General features: G+C 37.9%; 1 protein-coding gene and 1 non-coding gene across 10 annotated transcripts in view; one reads left to right on the top strand and one right to left on the bottom strand.

The window, feature by feature from the left end:
- CDK12 (cyclin dependent kinase 12) overlaps window positions 1-12,867 on the bottom strand; it is a 94,444-nt gene that overhangs the window by 78,602 nt on the left and 2,975 nt on the right. For 8 of the 9 annotated variants that reach the window (XR_013338840.1, XR_013338842.1, XR_013338841.1 and 5 more), the window contains exons 2-3: window positions 8,718-9,605; window positions 625-801 (exon numbers count right to left, since the gene is read on the bottom strand). Coding sequence is in view for 3 of the 9 variants with exons in the window: in XM_077779344.1 (XP_077635470.1) it covers window positions 625-801; window positions 8,718-9,605 (1,065 nt within the window). In the remaining 6 variants the exon portion in view is untranslated. The remainder of the gene's footprint in view (window positions 1-624; window positions 802-8,717; window positions 9,606-12,867) is intronic. The other variant, XM_077779343.1, reaches the window with a different exon arrangement.
- On the top strand, window positions 5,738-5,844 carry LOC144244136 (U6 spliceosomal RNA). Its single transcript, XR_013338847.1, has one exon. It is a non-coding gene; the product is annotated as a U6 spliceosomal RNA (small nuclear RNA).

The raw sequence follows: 12,867 nt of genomic DNA on the forward strand, positions 1-12,867 counted from the left end.
GTGAGCAGAGAAGGGTCAGAGAGAGAGGGAGACACAGAATCTGAAACCGGCTCCAGGCTCTGAGCTAGCTGTCAGCACAGAGTCCAACACAGGGCTCAAACCCACAAATCAGTTAAGTTGAAGTCGGACGCTTAAACAACTGAGCCACCCAGGAGCCCCTACATCAGGTCCAATCTTTTAAAATCCCACCATGTAGGCTGTGGAAGAAAGTGTGAGATTTAGGCCTAAAGGAAGAAATTTATAATTAAGAATAGGTCCCTCATTGGGTACCTAGTCTGGTGAGTCAGTGGAACAAACGACTCGATCTGTGGTTGTGAATAAGCCCCACGTTGGGTATAGAGATCACTTAAAAATAAAAACTTTAAGGGGCACCAGAGTGGTGCAATCAGTTGAGTGTCCAACTCTTAATTTTGGCTCAGGTCATGATCCCAGGGTCATGGGATCAAGCCCCACATGGGCTCTGCACTGATTCTGAAGCCTCCTTAAGATTCTTTCTCCCTCTGCCCCCTCCCCTGGTCACATACATTCTCTCTCTCTCTCTCTCTCTCTCACACACACACACACACACACACACACACACACACACACACGGACTGTAAAAAATAGATCTCTCCAAAAACTCACTTTGGTCTCTTTTTATATGGTTGCTGAGGTGGTGTAACTGCCTTTGGTTCTGGAGAGTCTGGGGGAGATGGATCCCCACCAGGAAGCTCTGGAGGGAGAGGGAGGTCCGTGAGTAAGTGACGTGGCCTTTGTTCCTTCTCTTTCTTTACAGGTTTTGAAGGTGGAGTTTCTTTTGGACTAAACAATAGAGGAAGAGAAGAAAAAGATCATAATTCCTTAAAAAATAAGCAAATAAAACTTCTCAAAGCTTTTAAAGTCTGGCTATTAAAACATTATGTAAAGATTCTACTTTTAAGGGATAAAATTCTATAACATAACATAAGGATATGGAGTTTATCACAGTCAAAGATTCTTGGATTTTGGAAAAAGATATCCATAGTATATAAAATAAAGAGTTAAAAACTTGGGATATTACTTTTAGGTCCTTTAACAAAGTCTTTAATATTCTTCCTAAGATTCTATTTGGATTTTTACTGAAATGAAATAAAATGCAGAAAGTAGGCACCTTAAATTCCCAAAGTACCACTACAACTTCTGGAGTCACCAAACCTACTCTATATATTTTAACCAGCAACCAGCAAAGATTTAACAAAAGAATGAAAAGCTCAACAATGCAACATTACCATGTTATTAAATATGTGGGCAGAACTTGGAAAAGGAAATAGTATTTTACAATGTTCAGTAAGAATTACAGTTAAGTTGAACATCAAAATTAGTGAATATATTGACCTATTCTATTGGCTTGGAAGCAAAATGGATAGCCAAAATGGATAAATAATTCTCAAGCTAAAAATCTAAGGAGAAAGAGTCTAAGAAAATACTTTGGAATCATTAAAGCAGTTAGTAGCAGGCTTCTCATAATAATCAACAAAATAGTCAGTAGGGAGACGGAAGAGAAAAGGATGTCTTTTCTGGAATAGATTACAAAAATCAGTGTTTAGATACAATTTTTTAACCATCCAATTTATTTATGAGTAAAGAAAATACTTTGTGCTATACATGTCCTTAGGAAAAATAATACAACATACTAAATCGTGCCTACAAATAAAACCATGTTAGATAGTAAGTCATTTCTATTCCATCACAGTATCAGAAGGTTGAAAACAAGTTGAGAATCCTAACCACAGTAGGAGCCTCCTCTACTTTTTTGACAAGTAGTTAGAAAATGTATTCTTTCATGAATACTTCCATAGAACCATAAAGAACAAATTTATCCCTTCAATGTGTCTTTTTAAACACTGCATGTGAGGGGTGTCTGGGTGGCTCAGTCGGTTAAGCATCCAACTTCGGCTCAGGTCATGATCTCACAGTTCATGGGTTCAAGTCCCACATCGAGCTCTGAGCTGGTGGCTAGCTCAGAGCCTGGAGCCTGCTTTGGATTCTGTCTCTCCCTCTCTCTCTGCCTCTGCTAGTCACACTGGCCCCCCCTCAAAAATAAATAAAACATTTAAAAAAACGTTTAAACACTGCGTGTGAAAAACAATCTCAAAAGTACAACTTCCTACCAGTTTTTACCAGTTCAATCTCTTGTAAATCAGGTAGAATAAAATCTAGATTAGTCTGGTGTGTATCAACTAGAACTAGGGTAGTTGATGGACTACCCAACCAAAATGATCATCTGAAACTTTCTGTTAAATTACTGATAGCGACAAACACACATTATTATAATTTGCAGTAAGATTTTTCCACCCTGGGAACAAAGCCTATTACCAGAAAACTCTTCAGGTAGACACAATAAAGATTTTTTTAAATTTCCCCTATTTTTAAGATATTCAGAAAATGAAAATTCCTAATTTTCCAACTACTATCAACTTTCCAACTACTGTCCAACTACTCTTTACAAATTTTAATTCATGATGCACAAATAGATTACTTCTTGGTTTTGTTCCACTAGAACTTAAGGACCTCAATTTTGTCACCATCACTTCATGTAAGTTCAATCCACTTTTTAAAGTATTTTTTTTTAAAGTTTTATTTCGTTTTTTGGTGGGGAGACAGAGGAATGTGAGTAGGGGAGAAGCAGATAGGCAGAAAGAGAGAATCCCAAGCAGAGATTCTGTGCTGACAGTGCAAAGTCCAATGAGGGGCTCGAACCCACAAACTGTGAGATCATGACCTGAGACACTTAACCGTCTGAGCCACCCAGATACCCCTTAGTATATGCTTTATATTTAGCTCTTGTTTTCTCCAAGGTTTACTTTACAGGTTCACATTCAGTTTACTATGGTGAAAATGTGCATTGCTTCTGAAAAATTGCATATTTAGCATGTTTATTTCATCAAGTATGAGTGTTCAATATGTATTACCAGTTCAGGGCACACGAGTTGAATACAGGTCAAATCCTATTTCAAAAAAAATTGAATACACCAAAAATCTTGAAATAATGATGACTCATAAAATTGTAGTGTTTAAAGGGAGCCTGGGTAGCTCAGTTGATTAAAGTCTGACTTCAGCTTAGGTCATGATCTCCCAGTTCTTGAATTCAAGCCCCATATGAGGCTCTCAGCTGTCAGTGCAGAGCCCGCTTCAGATCCTGTCTCCTTCTCTCTCTGCCCCGCCCCCCAAAATAAACATTAAAAACAAACTGCAGTGCTTAACATTATGGCCTTTAGCGTTCAGCATAGGGCACTCAGTAAAACATAGCTCTATACAGTGCAGAGGACATACAGTAGACAGAGTCTAACATTGGAGAACAGACATTGAATATGTGACTCACTACTGTGAAGATTCAGTACCAGGAAGTGCTGGCCTATCTTATCAATCAATATCAGTATTTCCTGGCTCTCCAATTATGTCTGTAGTTGGGTTCATGCTTGGTGAGTAGTTGCATAAATGCTCATGTATAATAATTTTCCTTCAAAAAAGGTTGCCAAGTGGAGCCTGGGCGGCTCAGTCAGTTAAGCATCTGACTCTTGATTTCAGCTCAGCTCAGTTCATGAAACAGCCTGCATCAGGCTCTGAGCTGAAGGTGCAGGGCCTACTTGGGATTCTCTCTCCCTCTCTTTCTGTCCCTCCCCTACTCTCTTTCAAAATAAATAAAAACATTTTTTAAAAACCAAGCTCCAGGGGTGCCTGGGTGGCTCGGGTTATGATTTCACAGTTCTTGAGTTCAAAACCCACTCTGTACGGTCAGTGCAGAGCCTATTTCAGATTCTCTCTCCCGTTCTATGCCCTTCCTCCACTCTCTCTCTCAAAAATAAACATTAAAAAAAAAAAAGTTGCCAAGCTCCAAATTAAAATCTGTATAGTCTCTTAGAATTTATGATGATGGGATTTAATCTGTGGTACAACATAAATACCACTAACAAGAAGTCTTTATTGTTAATAACGAATATGAATTTACTATCAATGATTCAAAAAGAATAATTTCTTAGTAGGTATTTTCCACAACTTAATAGCATAAATGACTTTAAATAAATATGATCATTTATCCTTTTTCCCTTAAAGTGGGTTGTTTAAAAAGTGATTTACAGGGGTGCCTGGGTGGCTCAGTTGGTTAAGTGTCCGACTTCGGCTCAGGTCATGATCTCGTGGTTCATGGGTTCGAGCCCCGCGTCAGGCTCTGTGCTGACTGCTAGCTCAGAGCCTGGAGCCTGTTTCAGATTCTGTGTCTCTCTCTCTTTCTGACCCTCCCCTGCTCATGCGGTCTCTTTCTCAGAAATAAACAAAACATTTAAAAAAATGAAAAACACTTAAAAAAGTGATTTACATTTATAAATTTCTACTAAAAATTTGGGATCAAATACATTAAAAATGAGAACCAAGCATTCCATTAGCAAAATTCTAAATCAAATTTGGATGCTCATACAGATCGTTTCTTTACTCTAAGAGCTCAATACTTTAAAGGTAAAACCTTTAAGAATAATGTAGACTTGGGGTGCCTGGTGGCTCAGTTGGTTAAGCGTCCGACTTCAGCTCAGGTCATGATCTCACAGTTCGTGGGTTCGAGCCTCGCATTGGGCTCTGTGCTGAGAGCTAGCTCAGAGCCTGGAGCCTGCTTCAGATTCTGTATCTCCCTCTCTCTGACCCTCCTCTGCTCACGCTGTATGTCTCTCTCTCTCTCTCTCTCAGAAATAAAACATTAAAAAAAATTTTTTTTAAAGAATAATGTAGACTCTACTAAAAGTCTGATAAACTCCACATGAACCAGGACCAGCAAAAAATTCTATCAGAAATGAAGATTTGATTTTATTACTATTATTTTTTTAGTAAGCCCTATGCCCAATGTGGGGCTTGAACTCACAACCATGAGACTGAGAATCACATGCTCTACTGACTGAGGCAGTCATGTGCCTCACTTAACTGAAATAAAAAAAAAAAAGTACACAGATGATCTCCTTAAAAGCAGATGATCCCTATGAATAACTATGTTCAGAAGAATGCACTACATCATCAAGAATGGGTGTTCAGTAGCCTTCATTTCTTGAAATAAAGAATTGCAGACCATTTACAAAGACTTCTGCAATACCATTAGTCAAAGTCACTCTTGCATTTGATATCTAGGTTAATACACTCCTGGCCCAATGTATGTTTTAAAGAAAAGTTTCATTCTATTCCCAAAGGAACTTTAAAAGAAGACAAATACTCTGATATAAGCTTTATATCATCCGTGTGCCAACTGAATTAACTACATGCACAGTGCCATTTCACAAGCCCTAACCCTGGCTCCTTCAGTAGTTGTACTTACTCATTCAAATAAGCAGTATTTACTGACTGCAATTTGTATTCTATGTTTAAAGCACTGTGGGCAATGGAAAGATGTATAAATCACATTCTCAACAATTAAGCTGCTACAATCTCATGTGAGAAGATCAAGAAGAAAATAAATGAATTCATAAATTCTGTATGCAACTTTCAGATTTCTTCCTGAAAAGTTTTCTTACATAAAAATTATTTTTCATGTGAACGTTGGTATAGCTGTTTATGGTACATAAAAACAGTACCAAAAAAAATTTTTTTAAGACAAAACCACCTTGAATCTAAAATTAATACATAGTGGAAAAAAAATCAACAGTGGAAGATATCTTCATTTCCATTTTCCTACCTTCAATAATTTACTTACATTTATGAGGAAAACTATTAATAATCATACACTTAAAAATAATTAACATTGGTGCCCGCTCTGGCAGTACATATACTAAAACTGGAATAATACAGAGAAGATGAGCATGGCTCCCGTGCAAGTATGACAGGCAAATTCATGAAGCATTCCAAATTTTTAAAATACTAAAAATTTGTAGATAAGGTACAAATGCTCCTTTACTTTTGGTCCTCATCCTAAGTCCCATCCACAGAGGTAACCATTCTTATCAGCTTAGTGTGTTTCTTTTCTGGATGTTTTTGGTATGAATTTATATGGATATATATGGATATATGTATCCATAGAAAACAGATATTTTGTGTTTATTGTATATGGGTGTTTACATAAATATCAGACTATTATAAAGTTAATTACATTGGACTATGAAATAAAATAGTTACACTTTCAGAATCAGAATTTATACATAACAAAAAATAGTTTTGTTCACTTCATTCTCTTTCAAACACATTCTTTTTTTTTAATTTATGGTATTTATTTTGAGAGAGAAAGCACAAGTCAGGGAAGAACAGAGAGTAGGGGAAAGAGAGAGAATCCCAAGCAGGCTCCACACTAATAGTGTGGAGCTCCACATGGGGCTTGAACGCACCAACGGGGCTTGAACCCACCAATCATGAGATCATGACCTGACCCAAAGTCAGACGCTTAAATGACTGAGCCACCCAGGTACCCCAAAAACACATTCTTAAAGATAGCTACACATACTCAAGTAAGCACTAGATGTCTTACTTTACCTTTCCTCTCCAATCTGAAAGACAGAAATCCTTATGTGTCTCCTATTAAAATTACTCCACCTCTGGTAATCTGCACTCTACACATTCACTGCATTGACACATGGTAGGTGAATTCAATAATCACTTGGTTAGCCAAATAAATATTTCAAAATGAAGATTCTCAGCCACACCAATTCTGTTCTAGCCACAATGTAAACTAATATTTGCACACGGTTCTTGTAGGTAGATCATGGCCTAGAATCCCATTGGAGAATGCTCAACTACTTCCTTCTATTTCCTTTTCCAACAAAAACCATAAAAACACATAGTTTGTATCTACAAGATGTATATCATGTGTCTAAACAGATTTTTTTGGTTTTTGTTTTTTTTTTTTTTACAAAATTTCAGGTTTTATTCTTCTCCTTTGCAGTTCTCAGGATACAGCAGAATTCATAAATAATTACTAATATTAGAAAGAACATGTGAATTCTTCCTTAAAATCAGAGTTACCACTATGAATAGTAATGGAGCTATTCTTTTAAATTTCTAAATTGCATTTGCACCATCATATAAGGCACAGAACATAGTCTGGAAAAATACAGATGTAAAGGGCTGAAATATATCATCATTTAAATTACTAATGTCACTTGGAAAATAATTGAGGCTTGGGAATTAGTCTGGAATGCAAGATCAGTAGTACTTACTTTATGCTTACAATGAAAAGTTTGTTGCAATAAATGAAACTCATATCCTAGAGAACAAGAAGGTAGGATCTCCTTTGAAAAAACCAGTAACAGACTGCCACAGCATATGTCACTGCTAAATCATATGTGTTTGGTGGTAGCTGCCTAGCTAGTCTTGCCAAGATAAAGAATAAATATATTTCCTAACGCTTTCCATAAAATCAGTTTCATGTTTCATAATCATTTAACTTCTCAACATCCAGAGAATTCATTAATTAGAGCTCCTCCGAGCTGCCTGGGTGGCTCAGTTGGTTGAGCATCATCTGACTCTTGATTACTGCTCAGGTCATGCTATCACACAGTTCGTGGGATCGAACCCTATATTGGGCTCTGCACTGACAGCATGTATCCTGCTTGGGATTCTCTCTCCCTCTCTGTCTGCCCTTTACCCCCTCAAAATAAACAAACAAACAAACTTAAAAACAGGTTAAAAAAATTAGAGCTCTTCCTATCATCCCATTGGTATTCTAATTAGTAAAGATTCTACACATTGTTCTTTAGTTTCTTATAATTTTTTAAATGTTTTATTTAAATTTTTTTGAGAGAGAAAAACAGAGCACGAGCAGGGGAGGGGCAAAGGGAAAAGGGAGACACAAAATCCAAAGCAGGATCCAGGCTCCAAGCTGTCAGCACAGAGCCTGATGTGGAGCTTGAACTCACAAACCAGGAGATCATGACTCGAGCCGAAGTCGGACACCTAACCGACTGAGCCACCCAGGTGCCCGTGTGTGTGTGTGTGTGTGTGTGTGTGTGTACACATACATATGGTTTTTTTATATATATCTTACTGTTAGGAGAGATACACTAAAATACTCAGAAGTATCATATCTAAAGCAAATGTGGTAGAAAATTAATAACCGATGTATCCTGAAGAGAATACAGAAGTTCATTGTATTATTCTTTCAATTTTTCTACAGCTATTAAAAATTTCAACATAGGGGTTCCTGGCCAGCTCGGTTGGTGGAGCACGCAACTCTTGCTCTCAGGGTTGTGAACTCAAGTTTACGGATTACTTAAAAAAATTTTTTTTGTTAATCTAAAAGATAAAGAAAAAATCAGTCAGTTAAGCATCTGACTTCGACTCAGGTCATGATTTCATGGTTCATGAGTTTGAGCCCCACCATCAGGCTCTGTGCTGGCAACTCAGAGCCTGAAGCCTGCTTTGGATCCTGTGTCTCCCTCTCTCTCTGTTGTCCCCTGCTCATATTCTGTCTGTCTCTCTCAAAAATAAACATTAAAAAAATTTTTTTTTTAATTAGGGAGAAAAACGCTGTTGATTTTTAAAAATTTGAACCAAACACAATGCTTATCAAATAAGCTTGTGAATAAAAAGGGTTACTAGGGCCTCAAACTGTAATTTTCTCCTCCTCACTGTTATAAATAAGAACTTTTCCACTAAAAAACATCAAAGGCATTTCCTATACATAAAAAGCATTCTAAACAGCCATATAATAGAGCAGTCTTGACAGTTTGAGAAGACAGAATACATTACACTTAGATTGAGAAGGTAAAGTTTTCCCAGTTAATTATGGGACTTACCTATCCATGTCATCGTCTCCTGGTAATAAGGGTGGGAGGGGCAGAGGAGGCAATGTTGAAGTTTTGAGGTGTGGAATAGCAGCTGTTACAGTTACTGGAGTCTTCACAGAAACCTGTACAGGGGGCTGAGAATTTGCCTGAGAGGACAGAGTAGATGTCCTTGGGTGAGTAGAAGGGGGCAAAGTTGAAGTACTAGAAGCAAGAACCTGACTAAACGCTGGTTGGGGAGGAGGCAGAGGTGGTTGCTGTGGAATAGCTGGTAGTGGAGGCAAAGGTGGCAAAGGGGGTGTCTGAGGTGGAGGGGTGGTAGTTGGTAAAGGAGGTGGAGGAGAAGTAACTGTGGGGAGAGGTGGATGGGTCTCCTTTTCTGATATCTCTGTCTCTTTTGGAGTAGCAACCTCCTCTTTCAATGCTATGGGTTTAGAGTCTCTTGATCCCTGTGCTTTCAAATCTTTAAGAATAGGATGCTTCTCAGAGTTCTCATCCAACTTTACTTTCCCTGTGTCTAAAGAATTTTTGACTTCTGTATTGAGATGTGTTACATTCACCAGTTCAGTATCTGGGGCAGATTTTTCCAATTTTACACCTCTGGGTAACTTTTTAGACTCCAAGCCTGAATCCTTAGCCTCTACTAAACTGTTCTCTTTTCTAGGCAAAAATATAGGTGAACCCTTGGACTCCTTTCCATCCATTTTTGCTGCAGCAGCAGCTGCTGCTCTTTCCTTCTTTTTCCTACTGAGTTCAGCTCCCAAGCTGGAGTTCAATGGAAGCCTGACAGGTGAGATGCTGGAATGTCGACTGCGTGACCCGGATCGCTTCTTTTTACTATGAGAAGATGAGTGTCTTGAATATGCAGGACTTCTACTTCTAGACTTCATGGATTTCCTACTGGGAAAAGAAAAAGGCAATTTAAAATGGATAGCCTACGACAATATGGAGGAAATACATCAGTTAAACTATGGAGCAATGTAGGGAGAGTCATTTTCAAATGCCCCTTCTCTGTAAAGAGAGCTTCCGTATTATTTTTACTTTCTAATCTTATACTCTAATAAACTTTTGCTTCCTTTTTTTTTTTTTAATTTTTTTTAATGTTTTTTATATTTTATTTCTAGGAGAGAGAGAGAAAAAGAGAGAGAGAGAGAGACAGCCAGCGTGAGCAGGGGAGGGTCAGAGAGAAAGGGAGTCGGCTCCAGGCTCTGAGCTGGCAGTCAGCACAGAGCCCGACGCGGGGCTTGAACCCATGAACCGCGAGATCATGACCTGAGCGAAAGTCGGACGCTTAACCGACTAAGCCACCCGGGCGCCCCTAAACTTTTGCTTCCTGCTCATTTAAAACAACAACTATGGAACACCGTAACTTAAAGAACCCACTTTGAATAATTTAGCAATATTAAAAATAAATTAGGTACCATCAAATAATAATATATCAATATTGGTTCATTAACTGACAAACGTAAAATACTAATGCAAAATGTTAATCATAGGGGAAACTGGGTGCAAGGACATATAAGAGTTCTTTGTACTGGGGCGCTTGGGTGGCTCAGTCAGTTTGGCAGCCAACTTTGATTTTGTTTTGGATCATGATCTCATGGTTCACGAGTTTGAGCCCCACACTGGGGTCTAGGCTGACAGTGGGGAGCCTGTTTGGGATTCTACGTCTCTCTACCCCTCCCCCACACTCAAAATAAATAACTAAACAAAAGAAATTTTTGTATTGTACTCGATACTTTTTGTAAATCTAAAACTGGTCTAAAATATAAAGTTTATGTAAAAAAATCGACTACAAGGAACTAAATCCTGCATGACAACATATTTCAATCACATAACAATAAAATTTCAAATTACTAGGGGCGCCTGGGTGGCTCAGTCGATTAAGCGTCCGACTTCAGCTCAGGTCATGATTTCACGGTCCATGGGTTCGAGCCCCGCGTCGGGCTCTGTGCTGACAGCCAGCTCAGAGCCTGGAGCCTACTTTCGATTCAGTATCTCCCTCTCTCTCTGACTCTCNAAATTTTTTTTTAATTACCTATTACTTATCCACCTGAAGGAAGATGGGTGAATATTTTTTCCCCATGTTGGAAAACACCCATATTCACAATGATCACTTTTAGAATTTGGGTTTAAGCCTCTGACAGAGTAAAAACATGATTTTAAAAAATATATACTTTTTTGTTTTGAGAACGCAAGCAGGAGAGGGGCAGAGAGAGGGAGAGAGATGATCCCAAAAGGGCTCTGCACTGATAGTTGTGAGCCTGACGTGGGGCTTGAACTCACGAACCATGAGATCATGACCTGAGCTGAAGTCAGATGCTGAACAGACTAAATCACCCAGGTGCCCTCCCAAAAAAGTTATACTTTATACTAAAGGTGGGTTATACCAATCAGGATGTTAGAAGTAATCAGCACACGTCACCAAAAGCTTATTGTTTCAACTAGAGAGCTAGTTAACTCATAGATCCCAGAAAAAGATTTTGTTCCTTGTATCCTCAGATGATAATTAAGCTGTGCTTATACTAAATGAACCCAAAGACACAAGAGTTGTTAGGATTTACAAAATAGATAAGTTGAAAAAATTGTCTTACCAAATAATTTATTAGACGTTCTCAAAACTATAATGACTTTTGGTACTTTCACACGTAAAATGATTTCTGACTTTGTTGGAACTCAAAAAGCAAAGTACTGTTGCATGTTCAATTTATTTTCTTTGTTACTAAGAATCTGGGATTCTATGAGACAGATTATTCTAGACTGAAACTCAACCCTCATTCTTTTTGCCTTTTAATAAAGCCTAATGTGCTCAGGCCTCAATGTGTGGTGGAAAAAAGGACTAAAAATGTTACTGGACAAAACATAATTTGCCCAGTAGTCTAAAATAAATTGTTCCCATTCCAGATCTTCAATTATCTCCCTTTATCTTTGATACTGATAACACGGACATTAATCAACTATTTCAAAATAAACAGCATATATGTGGAAGGGAAACAAACTGCATGATATCAGCCATAGTTTTCTTATACCTATACTGCTTTCTAGAAGTTTGGTTCTATTAGCTAGTTAAAATACAAAGTCATTATTGGACTCAAAACAGCAAAAACAACATATATATAAACATGAGGATACAGAATACTGAAAGTGGTTAAGTGGATTTACCAAATATCCACTTACTCTTAAGAAAACTAATACTTCTCTTATAAATAACAGGCTGAAACCAGAGGTTTCTCTCTGACTGAATTAGAGCTGGGATAAAACTACCATCTCTATTATGCCAGGGTAAACTTCTAAAATCCCACACAGTAACGTCAGAGACCATACCCTAAAAGCTATTGTTTAATGTTTTCACCATTACTAAATCTTCCTAAGGAACTCTGTCACAAACCTTTCAACTTCTTAACAGAAGCCTACTGTTAAGAGAACATTCTGATGGCCTTTTACTTATGGCATTTTTAGTGTACAAATGCTATATTTGAGTTTGAGATCCACTCTTCAAGACAAAAAGCAGGGGTGGGGAGAGGAGACAACCAATAGGCAAATGCAGGCAACAATAAAAATTGTTTTCAGGGGCGCCTGGGTGGCTCAGTTGGTTAAGTGTCTGACTTTGGCTCAGGTCATGATCTCACAATTTGTGGGTTCAAACCCCGAGTCGGCTCTGTGCTGACAGCTCAGAGCCTGGAGCCTGCTTCAGATTCTGTGTCTCCCTCTCTCTCTGACCCTCCCCTGCTCACGCTGTCGCTCGCTCTCTCTCTCTCTCAGAAATAATTTAAAAACAGTTAAAAAAAATTTTTTTTAACTGTTTTCAAAAACAAATGTATTTTCCTCCTGAATTGAGTTAGGTTCTACCCATCCAAAATGAAATTGCTACTATTAATCGTTACTAATTTGGAGAATTCAAAGACTTTGCATTTCTGGCAAAGCATTTTCAGTCTTTTATAACGATTTTGCTTGTTTAATTTTGACTGTATTTCCCAAGGAAAAAACACAAGAGAATATCACAGAGGAAACTGTTATGTTCTACTCTGACTCTAAGAAATTTTTGTATTTTATTTGCTGTCTGGAATTTCAACAACTGTGGAAAAATATGCAGTGCATACACACAAACATATAATGCTCTCTATAACCCAACTAAAAATATGCATGTGTTTCTAAAATTATG

Source organism: Crocuta crocuta, unplaced genomic scaffold (assembly GCF_008692635.1).
Source record: "Crocuta crocuta isolate KB4526 unplaced genomic scaffold, BGI_CrCroc_1.0 scaffold68, whole genome shotgun sequence".
NCBI classification, from domain to species: Eukaryota; Metazoa; Chordata; class Mammalia; order Carnivora; family Hyaenidae; genus Crocuta; species Crocuta crocuta.